General features: G+C 38.6%; 1 protein-coding gene across 1 annotated transcript in view; it reads right to left on the bottom strand.

Moving 5' to 3' along the window:
• Positions 1–1,472: 1,472 nt before the first annotated feature.
• Positions 1,473–14,581, bottom strand: part of ldb3a (LIM domain binding 3a) — a 196,977-nt gene continuing 183,868 nt past the window's right edge. The window contains exons 20-22 of the mRNA XM_043678611.1: positions 10,491–10,611; positions 5,501–5,616; positions 1,473–4,755 (exon numbers count right to left, since the gene is read on the bottom strand). Of these exons, the coding sequence (XP_043534546.1) occupies positions 4,666–4,755; positions 5,501–5,616; positions 10,491–10,611 (327 nt within the window). The 3' untranslated portion in view covers positions 1,473–4,665. The remainder of the gene's footprint in view (positions 4,756–5,500; positions 5,617–10,490; positions 10,612–14,581) is intronic.

Here is a 14,581-nt window from a genome sequence, read left to right as displayed (position 1 = left end):
TACAGAGACCTTGCCTTGCAAGAATGCTTCCTAAAAAGCATTTGTACATGGTTAAAAGTAATAGCAAAAGAAAGCAGATAACTATCAGCATCTGAATTTACAGTATACAGCAGAAAAGTTAGTTCAAATTTCCCTTTTCCTCAGAAACTCTGACATAGGCGGTTAGGCAACTGAGTTAGCAGTTTTTCAGGAGAACTATCACTTAAACCATAATGATGTCTAATTGTCTTCTAAATGCCATCCTCCTCTGCTGAGTTATGTACACAAACATATTAATTGTCGTGTGCATATTTAATTTGCAGCGTCACTATGTTATTAGTCCTGAAATTAGGTTTCTTAATTTCCTCATGTCAAACAGCTCTGATTGATATGTTTTCTGATCCAGAATCTTGAAAGCTACATCCTGGCTAGCAGTTCCCAAAATTTCCAATCTCTGTATCCTCACCATTCTACTCTCTGCCAACTAGTCCACATTTCTTCCCATTCTTGCTTCTCCTCAATTGCTGCTTACTAATTTAGGCATCCAGTCTTAAATTCTGGTTCTTATTGTTTCCATCTCAGGAATTTGGCACTATATCCCCATTGCCTGCTTGCTCCGGCACCTGTCTCAGCCTCTAATCCTGAGGAATCTCCTACCACAGTACCCAATTATCCTGGCCTATATTCTCACTGACCAAAGTTGGCCTACAGCACACTTCCTTCATAATTTGCCTCTTGATTGCTCCTTTCTTTGTTAACATTGGTATTCTGTTTTGGATCACTCACCTGACTTTCCAATCCCTTCTGAAAAGCACCTCAAGTTCTAGTGATCTGTACATATAGTGACATGTCCTCAAAGAATTAAAAGGCTGTTTCCCCATTTAGTACTAAGATAGATTTTAAATTTTTGGATAAGAAAAGAAAACACAAGCTAGCACAAGGAAAAAAAAAATACTAAAAAGTAAAATATGGAGAGAAGTAGTGGTGATAAGCAGAAGCATAGAAATTCTAATGAGAAGACATGACAGATCAAACAAGAGAAGCAAGAACAGAAACTGGAGCAGGTCTTCATGGAAGAGCTTCATGGTGGGGAAGTTGGCTTTGGAAAGGAAGGATATAATAAATCAATTTCTTGTCATGTTACACTTTCAGGAAGAAATGGGGAGAAAGGAAAGAGAATTAAAGAGGCAAGACAGCTGCAAGATGGCTATACTAGTCATAGGAAGAATCAATGCTCAGCTACAATGGATGGTGCAAGGAGCAATATGCTATAGTGAAGGGCACAATTCCATACAGCTGATTTTGAGTGATGGGGAAAATGTGACAATGTAGTGAGTGGGAGCGGTGCTCTGAAAGCTTGTACTTACAAATAAACCTGTTGGACTATAAACTGGTGTTGTGCCATTTATAATGATGTAGTGAGTAATAACTGGTGCAGGTGAATGAGAGGGGGTTCTAACCAATGGAGACACATGGGAGTTGAAATCTGTAAAACAGGTAACAGTGAATCAGCAGTCTACACTTTGCTTGATACTAGGTTTCATTGAAGTTCCCATTTTCAATTACTTTATTGAAATGTATGTTTAGTGGAGTGTAAAATAGGCTGCTGATTGCTGTACTTCATTACTTAAGATAAATGGCACCCATAGTGGAACAACAATCATTAGATGAGCAGAAGGAAATATTAAATTCCAATGCACTCAAAGAAATCCAACTCTTTCAGTTTCTTCAGAATTAACTTATCATCTCCCATTTGAAGAGAAGAATGAATAGTGATGAAATAGGTCACAAATTGGCAATCATAGCAGATTCAGTGAGACAGATAAGAAACGTTAGAGAGAAATAAAACACTAATTCAATGGCAACAGATAAATAATTGAAATCATACCTTGCACAGTAGTGCCATGAAGAGTAATTAGTCCAAATTAGTGAATATTCTTTTATCCTGTGCATCCTTGTGTGACTTTGGAGTCAAATTATTATTTCAGAGTTAAATGAGCACCAAGGTCCTAATAACAATAACACTGCTGTTCCCTTTTATCTGGGCCATGGCTTTCTCTAAAATCTCTCTTTGCTAATCTATTACAACTCTGAATTAAGGCTAAGGAATTTTACTTTGCTGCTTTTTAAACAAAAAGTCTTGCTTGACAGACAAGAGAGATATTTCACACAGCAGCTTGATCAAGGTAACTGTACATTGTCTGTTTAATGGTTTTGATCTTGACAACTTTATTCATCCTAATGTCTGCAAACAAATGAAGTGGGCTAGATGAAAGAAAGAGAAAGAACCCTTGACAGAAATGGGAAAGACAAACTCTAATGCTGGCTAGAAGGAGATTTCTTTAGGGTGGACTGGATGGAGGAATACAAGTGTATTGATAGGCGAGAGATGTGAAAAGAAAACCCAGTAGAGGTGAAAGAATAGCTCTTCCAAGGGAAGGAATGAGCAGGCTGCTTATATTTAACCTGCTTTGTAGGTATAGTCTTGACTGGAAACATGGTAGCCCAAAAGAGCTTAGGACTACTTTGGAGACAAGATACTTGCCAATACAGCACTACTTGTATTGCTGATCCATGCATATTTTGTTCCCCTGGATTGGACACCTTCCTCCACTCCCCCAGCCCCCACCACACACCACACACCACACAAATTCAGATGCCACTTCCTAATTGATCAGGGAATGGAACACTTCTTCCATTCAAGCTCTCTACTAGCAGTAGTGATCTGCTACTATCGTGTATTTGCCAGAGTGGAAACCAAACCTGACAACTAGGCTGACATTTGGGAGAAGGTCTTAGGAAAAGATGCACACCAAAGCATCATGAGGTCCTGTTCCACCTCACCCCAGCACCACCTACCAAATAATCCCCTACTGAATAATAATGTGAAGATTAGAATCAAAGCTACAATATCATTTTTGGTTATAAGCAACACTAGAGGAGATTATCCAGTTTATATCGAAGTAAGTGTAGTATTATAATAGATAGTTTAGCATATAAAAGAGGAATAACTACTGCTGGATGTCATTGTCAGAAAATGAAAAAAATAACAAATAATAAAAATATGTAAATTACCTTCATTCTCAAAAAATGATTACTTGACACTCAGACTGTAAACAAATCATCTATAATTGGGATTTTCACTTTGATTTGACAATAGCTGATGCACTCAATGAAACTCAAGATAGCTCAAAATTTTAAAAACACCAAATCAAACAGGGTAAAATGTGAAATGTCATAGGACCCAGAAACAGAAACAAATAAGGTGCAATTCTTTTCACTCTGCCCTGATTAAAGTGGCTATGATTTGAATAAGTTTAACTTCTGATAAGATAAATTGAAAACTATTAAAACATAAAGGCTTCAGATGCAATTGGTGATCTGACTTCAAAATGCATCCAAAAATTCAATCCATTTTGAGAAATGTTTCCTTTGAATTCCTGCTCACATGCATATCTGCCATAAAACAGGACAATTAGACAGCATGTAAAAAAGTAACATCATTTGCTAGTTTTGATGTGACACGTTAAGCCTTTTTCTCACTCATGTTCTTGCACCTAAAAGAACTAACTAGCTTTATTTTATGGCCACCTTGATGGCTTGTAAACCTTACAATTAGCAGAAGCTCCCAATAATGAATAAATCACCACGGGGACATAGCCAGTTCTGTAGGTCGGGCTGACGTCTGCCACTATGTTTTTCTAAAGTTGCACAAAAGGTCATAAAACTTGTCTTTTGAGAACATAATTTGGACTTAAAATTTCTTGTTCTTTTACACAGCTCTGTCAAGTTTGGGGAAATTGCATCAAGTGAATCAGTGCAAGCAACCGGATTATAAACTTTAGGAAGCATGCCATTTGATTTGTCACATAGTTATTTCCTAACCAAGCTTATTTCAAGGTTCAAGACAATTTCTAAAGCATAAGTACGGAATCATGTAGTGCTGACAGAATAGTGCCTGGTCAGCCCCTTCACGTCCAAAAATAATAAAAATGGGGACAGCTGTGGCAGAACTGCCAATTTCAAACCTACTCAAGAGTTTTGCTCCTTAAGCAACATCTTAAAAATTTTAAATAAGCAAATTGAATTATGACATTGTTAACAGTTGCTTAGTTTAACAAATCCATGTACAAATATGGTACATGGCAAAAATGCAGAGTTTCAGTATGATTACACTACAATTTAAAGCTACTAACCCAACACAAAAGACAGGACTAAGCCATATAAAACAGTAATTACAGACACAAACTTAAAGGAAAGCCGCTTAATGTAGGTGGAGATTTTATCTAGTTCAACTGGAAACCTGGTTTACAGAAATATTAGCTATCAAATCAGGATCAGCAGAATAGCATTCATCAAGCTTAACTCTGTAAACTTTCCAGTTATGTGCAATGTGTTTTGTTAGTATTGAGTGTGCCTGATAAAGCATTGTGAGAAGCTACTGTAATTGGCTGTGTAAAAAATGCATTCCCACAATATCCTGCAGCCCATCCAGCAACTGAACTTTTACAAACACTCACAATCTTAGTTAAATTATTTGAAACTTAATTAAAACAAAATAAAACAAGAATGAAAAGACTTAAGAGGCAGCTGTTGGATCTGTTTGTTGAAAGAGACAGCTGCACTCCATGTTCTTCTTTTAAATAGGTTTTCCTCCAGGCTTTCTTTTGATGGTCCCTGAGCATCTCAAACATTAATGGCATGAGCATGCTTCTTGCAGAGTGGCTTGTCCTTTTTGGAATAAAATGGCTGACCTTCTAGATTTACATGGCACACCTAAAGAAAAGTGAAATTATAACTGTGTTAAAGATCAGACACTGGAGTCAAACTGTAACCAACACAGCTCACCTTACAAATTGTTTTTTCTGATGATCTTTCTTACAATACAGAGGTGAAGAAAAAAACAGAATCATGGTAAATACCAAGCCAGCGCCAACTTAGCTTTCTTTCCTTCAGTTCTTCCCAGGGTTGGCTTCATCCTTCTACTAGATGAAGGTTAGGGACCTTGATTCCAGCCGTAAACCAGTGGTATATATTCTTTAATGAAGGTCAGGAAAGCCATTAAGGTTGGCCTTTCATTCAATCATCCTTCAATATCATGGAATATAGTTCTGCTCTCAATAAATCCCATACATGACCCTGGTGCATTGTGGCATCTTGCCTATGTAAACCATCTGTATGATCCCATCTTGCCAACTGATGTAAAGCAGTGCACTGACTGTCACAAACTAACATCCAAAATTACCTTCCTGAGAGGGGTATGTAACAAGTATAGGAAATTTGTTGTTTATGCACATGCTTGAAAGATAAAGTCACCAAAGGTTAAGGTGGATTTCATTCTCCTCCTTAAATTTAAACTAAGCAATCTACAGGTGTGATTTCAAGGACAAATTGATTATGTGTTTCACTTTGTAGCATAATGGGAACATTAGCAATATTATGACTAAATTTTCCAAAACATTCCACCACCATCTCAAAAAAACTAGCAATCTCTTCAAGGAACCTATGGCTTCATACGTACAGCACAGACAAAGCAGGTGTCATGCCAGGTATAACCCAATGCTTCAATGAATTTATCACCAGCCTCCACAGGGAAGTCACAGCCATGGCACTTAGTGCTGAAGAGAGCAATGTAATCTGGAAAAAAAAAAGAATCTTTCACTTGAGAATTTATCACTGAGAAGAAATAGAAAAGACAGAAAATCAAACATGAGACTGATTATAAAATTAATAGGTCAAAGAAAAAAATAAAAGTGTGCCTCATTTTGATAATCTGACAATAGAGAGATGTTCTTATCATGGCAGTTTCCAGCTGAGCAAGCACACTAGCCAGGTCTCATACATTTGCCTAAGGTTTCTTGTAATTCGAATAAGAAGGATGATCAAGAGGGGCTTTTGTGGTGACTCAATTTCTTTGTGGCCAATGCCAATCATCTCTTTACCCACACGACTCAAAGGGCAGCCTGGACTAGGACATATCAGTTGACGAACCACAAATATCATGTGCTAATGACAGTTTGTCCAGTGTGGTATGCAGCCACACTATCTAATAAAATATCTTATTTAAATTCAATATTACTTTCCAATAAATGGATTCTTTGGTTTACCAAACCTTAGCAGGCAACTATTCCATCATGTGGTTAAGTTCTATGGCAAGTCAAAGATTAGATAAAGAATTGGTTAAATATGGTCTTAAATGTTTTTATATGAAATACAAGTAACATTAGGAAAGCTTTATTGAAATCTGGCATATATTGTATGTTAGTAATATAGATGCTTATATTTTTGGCAATATAGACTTATGCCTGAAAAGGGGGAGCACAAGGAGCTCGGAGGATGTAGACTCTTTTGCCAGGTTAATAAATTATATTTGTACAGTGAGGGAATTTTAGCCTTCAAATAAAGTTTTTTAAATCTTAAACCTATTCTATAACTCTATAGCTCTAATCTGTCCATGCTGATTTTAATGTAGGCAGTCAGATAGGAGGAGTGATCAATCCACTTTCAAGAAGCAGCTGAGGCCCAAAATCTTTTAAGGAGGCTCCATGCCTCCACTTCAACAGGTCATTGCTGGATCCATAAAATTAATGCATTTATAGCACAATTTGTGGACCAGGTAGGCTATGAGTTATTTTTCCTTTTTTTGGAGCAGGGGTGTTACCGATGTCACAATCACACACAATTAAAAACAATTTACAGAATTATTCCCATCCTCTCTTGTTCTTTGCTGACTTTGATTTTCTTTCTGCACCATGGCTGTGAGCTTGTGCATAAGTTTTTCTGCCTGGTAGACTTAGTGACTAGCTGCTTGACTGTCAGATGACAGATGGAGTGAAAAAAATCCTAATATTAATTTCAACAGAATATCTTGAAAATTGGGGCAGGTGATGAGGTAGTATTGTCATTGGACTAGCAATTGAGAGATCAAAGTTAATGCTGTGGCAAAACATGTTCGGATCCTACCAAGGCAGATGGTGACATTTGAATTCAATTAATAATTTTGGAATTGAAACAGCTAGTCTGATGATAATCAGTGCCAATGGTTGTAGAAGCCTAACTGGTTCATTAATGTCTTTTAAGGTTGGGAAAATCTGCTCTCTTCATGTGGTCTGGCCTACATGTGACCCCAGACCCATAGTAATGGGCTTAACTTCCATCTGCCCTCTGAAATGGCCTGAGACAAATGGCCTAGCAGGCAATTCAGTTCATGGGCAATTAGAAATGGGCAACAAATACTAGCTTTGCTGACAGTGCCCGCATCCAGTGAAAGAATAAAAATCTTTATATCCTTGACCTAGGAAAGAAAATACTCGCCACTTAATAAAAAACACAAATACAGGAAGGAAGCAGAAACACACGATCGATTTATTGCCCCCAAATGCTTTTAAAATAGTGTAGTGTGACCAAGTTTTAGAAAACAAATGTAGTGTCTAATAGATCTGTTGCCTACCGTATGGCCAAGTGGAGCATGTAGAGAGCACAACATAAGCAGTAGTCAGCAGAGCACATGATGAGAGGCGGTCTTTCAAATAGGGAACAACATATACTAGGGAGGAGCCAGTGGAGATTCACAAGGATTATGCAGGAAGAGTCAGTCAGATTATTGCATGGGAGTTTGCAAGAGATGGAGGTAAACCAATGTTAATATTGCAAATACCATGTCAACCCTGAATGTGAATATATGCACCTTTGTTTATTCAATCTGCTTTGGGATGTAATGATATGCCTCTGGAGCAGGTTGAACGTGAACCTGAGTCTTCTGGCTCAGAAGTAGGGACACTAATACTGCACTAGAAGTGTCCTAATGTGGATGTGTGCATGCTCTAGGTGTGATTAAAAATTGTTAATACCACCTGGGGACATGTTAGGGTACATACTGCCTCCTCCTAGGCAGTGGTGGCAGGGCGGCGGGTGGTATGGTCTACAGAAAGGATACATACACTTTGCTTATGTTGTACTGGCTGGTGAAAGACAGATCAGTTCCTGCTTCTTTCTTTGGGAGAGAGGTGGCAGTGGTATTGATAACGTCACTGGACAAGTAATCCAGAAAATCAAGCTAATGTTCTGGGTTCAAATTCCATTTTGGTATTTGGTGAAATTTGAATTTGTTAAAAATCTGGAGTATAACGTTAGCCTGATGGTGACCACATAACCACTGTCAATTAGAGTCATAGAACCCACCTGGTTTATTAATGGCACCTGCCATCCTTGTCTGATCTGGCCTACATGTGTCTCCAGACCCACAGCAACATAGTTGACACTTAACTGCCCTCTGGACGAATAGGGATGGGCAATAAACAGAAAAATAGAAAGCAGGACCAGGACTCTGCTCTAGCATCCAATACGATGATGGTTGACCATCCAACTCAGTACTGTTTCCACTTTCTCTCCATACCCTTTGATCCCTTTAGCCTTAAGAACTATATCTAACCCCTTCTTGGAAACATTCAGTGTTTTAGCCTCAACTACTTTCTGTTGTTGAGAATGCCAACAGGCTCACCACTCTTTCTCTGAAGAAATTCCTCCTCATCTCGGTCCTAAGTGGCTTACCCCTTATTCTTAGACGATAGCCCTTGGTTCTGGACTTCCTGCACATTGGGAACATTCCTCTTATGCATAGTTTGTCTAGTCCTATTAGGATTTTATAGGTTTCTATGATATCCCCTCTCATTCTTCTGAACTCCAATGGATATAGTCCAACCGATCTAGTCTCTCTTCATACATTAGTCCTGCCACCTGGAAATCTGTCTGGTTGCAGGCGGAGCAGGATACCAATGGTAAGACTGTTGGTTTCATATTTTGCAAACCACTAGCATGAGATCATCATGTAGCTAGCAATATTGAATTGCAATAAGGAATCGGTAAAAGCTAAAGACAGAACACTAACATGTTAATGCAAGATTTTACAAGACCAAAATTGTTTAAGGTTGCATGGAAAAACTAGAAAGAAAATTAATTCAGAAGCCGTATTTAAAGACAGGACATGCAGGTTAAGACATTTTGTGTAGAGGGAGGAGATTTACGACTGAGGTAGCCTGGAAATAGTACATTTGTTGGCTGCGATAATCTTCGCTTTTTTTCAAAAATTTCCTATTCTTAGAAAAGAATTACAGATTATCCAGTCTATACCAGCATTCACATTCTTTCTTCTCCTCTGTTTCTGTTGCATTTTGTGTTCTAGTGCCAGAAAGGAGGAAACCATTTTAATAAAAAAACTCTATAAAGTGAATATTTCTTCATCATTTCGTTTGTAGCAAAATTATAAACATACTCTTTGCTGACATATTTGTGTCTTTGCTCTAAATGACGTGCAGGAGACATTCTTCAGAGTAACATTAGTGAGTCACTTGATGTTCACTTGCTGTTCACTCAATATTAATGAGTCATGGACAACGATCCATGTGACAATGCTGCCCCTTTAACAAAGTTATAATGTCCTTGGTGTTTTTCAAGAAGAGTTGTAAAGGCAGCAGTGCCGAAGTGGCTGACAGAAACTGTTTGAGTCAACAATCAGAGGAGGCCTTTACGTTTTTCTTTAAAACAGTTGTATAATGAAAGTGGAGTGGCCAGTTTTCCCAGTTCAGGTTTTTTTCTAGTTTGGTTGACTTTTAGCTGGCAGAAAAGAAAAACTGCTGTGGAACTAAAGAAACAGCTACAGTGTAAACAGATTTCATACTTCAACAAACGTTTTTTGCCTAAACTTTCTCTCTGAAAACTCTCCTGCCTATAAGAACCTATGTTTGAATTTACCTTTTGCCAAAGGGTGTGTTTATGCGATGTTGCAGGGATTGTAACAGCTTTGTTAAGTTGTGACATTGTGTTGGTTGGGTTATCAAATAAATTATTCTAAATTATGTTTTCTTTTGTTCGTGTTTCAACCTTAATGTGTAAATAAATTCTGTTTTGCTTTAAGCCGAGTAGTTTGACCAGCTACATCACTCCTGCAATATTGACTTTACATCTGCTTTTAAAATAAAAAAGTTAGGTCTGAGCTACCTTCTTAAAATGTTTTGAAGGGGTCTGGCCTGGTCTGTAACAAATAGGAGACACATCGAAAGACGATGCACCAAAAGACTGGTGGTATAGCATTCACAATTGCTCACTAACCCTAGGCAACCAAAGTATATGTTCGGTGACCTCCATTTTATATATTAGTTAGCCACTCTTGATAGTAAAAACTGTTTGAACTTTCATATTAAATAATTGTTAAATAAACATACCAGGGTATTATTCTTTTTAAATTTAAGATTATTATTCTATTAAAGAATAGCTGTATAGGAAACAGAACTTCATCATTCAAAGACAGAAGCAGGACAATAGACTTTCTCCTGAGCTGGTGAAATTGCTTTTCGCTTCCAGATGATAATGATGTTACAGACATTACTTGTTACTTAATGCCAAAAAGAGTCAGTGGCAATAGTTGGGGAAGGATTAAATTGTGTAAAATTGGAGCTTAAAGTCTGTGTTTCAACATTAAGGCTGTTCATCATTCAACCTTGAAGGACATGTACCTTTCTCACAGTAGGGCTCTCCATCTTCCATATGGAAAAGGCTGTTCCCAAAAGATTTTCCACAGGCAGCACAGACAAAGCAGGTGGTGTGCCAAGTTTGTCGTAGGGCATGCATTACTTCCTGCAATGGACAACAGAATCATCAAACTGTAGAACATTAGCCTCCACACCCATGGCAAACTTTGCTGTGTATCACTCAATGAAATTAAATAAATAGACAGATAAATAAATAAATGTTTCCTTATTAAGTAATCCTAATATCTGACACTTGGTAGGAGAATCCAGTATAGAAATACAGCATCTGCTTGAGGTCAATACTGATAGAAAGGACACGTCTTTTGCAAGAGACTTTGCATTAACTGGAGAGGTGAAGCTATCATTGCTCAAAAATGTATTATAGAACTCCCCATATAGAGTAAAGAATAGGAGGCTAACCAATAGGCTATCTGATCGAATCTGAACGTGTCAAAACACGAATGACTTTTTCCATCTGAGTGGTCCTGAGTAATTAAGTAATGGAGTTTGAATTGAGTTCTCAATAACCAGAGTGAAATTGATTTTGACACGAGTGGACAATGGTAATATGGCGTCAGTTACACAGAGTAGTTTTGGTAGAGGTTACTGAACGGGACTGGTGGTCTGAAGGGTATTCGTTTTAATGTGAGGCATATGACAGGCAAGGCCAATGAACTTAGAGCTTGGGTTAATACATATAACTATGATGTTGCAGCTATTACAACATCTTGTTTGAGGGAGGGACAAGACTAGCAGCTTAATGTTCCAGAATTTAGATGTTTTGGGGTGTGATAGAGAGGGATGTAAAAAAAGTGGGGGAGCTGCGTTACCGATTAGAGAGAATATCATAGCTATACTGATGGAGGACATCATGGAGAGCTCATTCAATGAGGCCATAAGGATAGATATCAGGAATAGGATGCACAATCACTTTGATGGGATTGTACTACAGGCTTCCCAACATCCAGCAAGTGACAGAGAAACAGATTTGTGGACAGATCATGGAAAAATGTAAAAACAACAGGTTTGTTATTGTGGGTGATTTTAACTTCCCAATAATGACTGGGACTTGCTTAGTGCAAGGGCTTGGTTGGAGAGGAATTCATTAGGTGTGTCCCGGATGGTTTTTTTGAAATGTATTTAAATAGTCCAACAAGTGAAGGGGCCAAACTAGACCTGGCATTTTGCAATAATCCCAGCCAGGTGATCAAAGTTTCAGTTGGGGGAGCATTTCAGGGATATTGACTATAATTCTACAAGTTTTAAGTTACTTGTGAATAAGAATAGGAATAGTCCTCGGATGAAAGTACTAAATGGAAGGAAGGCTAACTATGACAATATTCTCCTGGAGAATATAGACTGGGGATAGCTGTTTGAGAGTAAATCCACATCTGGCATGTAGGAATCTTTTAAAGGCCAGTTGATAAAAGTTCAGGACTAGCATGTTCCTGTGAACATGAAGGATAAGGATGACAAGATTCAGGAACCTTAGATAACAAGAGTAATTGAGAGCTTAGTCAAAAACAAAAAGGAGGCACATGTAAGGTTTAGAAAATTGAAGACAGACAGAGCCCCTAAAGAATACAGAGATAGCAGGTATGAAAGGAATTAGGAAGGATAAAAGAGGCATGAAATGTCTTTGGCAAACAAGGTTAAGGAAAATCTCAAGATGTTCTATGCATATATATGGAGCAAGAAGGTAGCAAGGGAAAGGATAGGTCCACTCAAGGACAAAGTAGGGAATTTATGCATGGAGTCAGAGAAAGTGGACAAAGTCCTTAATGAATACTTTGCATCGGAATTCCCAAAGGAGAAGGACATAGTGGATAGTGAGTCTGCAGGGTTGGTGTGGGGGGGAGGGAAGGGAAGGTGGGGTGGTGTTGGTGGTGGTGGTCACGGGTAGATGGTGGCGAGATAGGGATGTTGATGTTCTGGGGTATCTCAAGACAAAGTTTAGGTGTTTTAAAATGTAGGACCTGATGAGATCTGATCACGAATGCTGAGGGATGCAGATCAGGAAATTGCTGGGGCCTTGTACAAAATCTTTGTATCCTCTTTAGTGACAGAAGAGGTCTCAGAGGATTAGAGAATAGTCACCTTGTCCCTTTGTTTAATCTGGGAAATTGCAGGCCAGTGAGCCTTACTCCGTGGTAGGGAAGTTATTGGGGAAGATTCTTAAAGATAGGGTTTCATCACATTTGGAAAAATATGCACTTACTAACAATAGGCAACATGGCTTTGTGCAGGGAAGGTTATGTCTCGCAAACTTCATTCAGTTTTTTGAGGAAGTAACAAAACTTATTGATGAGGGCTGAGCAATAGATGTTATCTATGTGAACTTTATCAAGACCTTTGGCAAGTTCCCTCATGACAGGCTAGTACATGGCATCCATGGTGAGCTGTTAACATGGATACAGAACTGGCTTAGTCATAGAAGACAGATAGTACTGGAGGGTATTTTTCGACTGGAGATCTGTGACCACTGATCTTCGCAGAGATCAGTGCTGGGGTCCCCTGTTGTTTGTAATATATATAAATGATTTGGCTGAGATTGTAGGTGACCTGATAAGTAAGTTTTTGTGCATAACATAAAGATTGGAGGAAGTTGCAGATAGCAAGGAGGATTGTCAGAGGATACAACAGGATGTAGATTGGCTGGTGAATTGGGTGGAGAAGTGGCAGATGGAGTTTAACCTGGGTAAATGCGAGGTGATGCATTTTGGAAGATCTAGTGCAGGAGGGAAATATACAGTAAATGGCAGAATCCTTAGTGGTATCAACAGACAGAGGGATCTAGGCATACATGTGCACAGTTTCTTGAGATTGGCAACACAAGTAGATAAGGTGGTCAAGAAGGCACATGGATGCCTGCCTTCATCAGCAGGGGCATCCAGTATAACAATTGATAGGTCATGTTGCAGCTGTACAGAACTTTACTTAGGTCATATTTGAAATATTGTATATAGTTCTGGTTGCTGCACTGCCAGAAGGATGTGGAGGCTATGTACAGAAACGGTTTACCAGGATGTTGGTGAGTATTAGCTATAAGGAGAGTCCGTACAAACTTGATTTGTTTTCATTTGAAAGTCAAAGGATCGGGGCGACCTGATAGAAGTTTACAAAAATATGAGAGGAATGGACAGTTGGAATTTCTTTTTCTTGGGCAGAAATGTTAATTACTAGGGGATATAGGTTTGAGGTAAAAGGGGGACTATTTAAAGGAGATGAGAGAGGCAAGTCTTTTTACACAGAAGGGTGATAAGTGCCTGGTATGCTGCGCCAGAGGAGGTGGTGGAGGTGGATACAATAGCAATGTTTAAGACACATATATGAAAAGGCAAGGAAAAGAGGGATACAGACTGCATGAAGACACAAACATTTTAGTTTATAAAGGCATCATTTACCGATGCAATCTTGGTGAGCCAACAGGCCTGCTCCTGTGCTGTACTGTTCTTTGTCTTTGTCTTTACAACATAGAAACAGCCATTACCCCGACCAGTCCATGATGGCATTTTTGCTCTACCTGAGCTGCCTCCCATCTTCCCTTATTTATGGGCATAGCTCGATATTCAGTTCTCTCTAATATGCTTCTTTAACCTCCTCATAAATGTAGTTTTATAACTCACTTCGACTACTGACCATGCTACTAAGTTCCACATTCTCAACATGCTGAATAAGATGCTTCTGAATTTGTTATTTAATTTTTTGTGACTATCTTATATATTGACAGCCTCTTTTTGTTTCTTCACAGTTTTTTCTCTGGCTATACTATAAAAACCTTTCATAGTTTTAAAGACTGCTATTGGTCACTTTCAGCATTCAATAGAGGAGTGACCCTACCTATTCGTTCTCAACTGAGAGGTATTGTGATTGGAACAAGGGCCAAGTGGATCTCACTGAGTACAAAATTGGTGTTGTTAACCTGGGCCAATCAGGAGCCCTTGGTTAGAGACATAAACAGGAGACTCTAAAGTAAAAAAAATATATAAACAGGAGGGCAGTGTTTGTCACTGGCCACCCGGGTGTTTTCCTATCTTCCTGGTGGTGGAATTTGAATAAAGATTCGTGCACTTTGT

This window comes from Chiloscyllium plagiosum, chromosome 38 (assembly GCF_004010195.1).
Source record: "Chiloscyllium plagiosum isolate BGI_BamShark_2017 chromosome 38, ASM401019v2, whole genome shotgun sequence".
Lineage (NCBI taxonomy): Eukaryota > Metazoa > Chordata > Chondrichthyes > Orectolobiformes > Hemiscylliidae > Chiloscyllium > Chiloscyllium plagiosum.
This window is presented reverse-complemented; position numbering and strand designations above follow the sequence as displayed.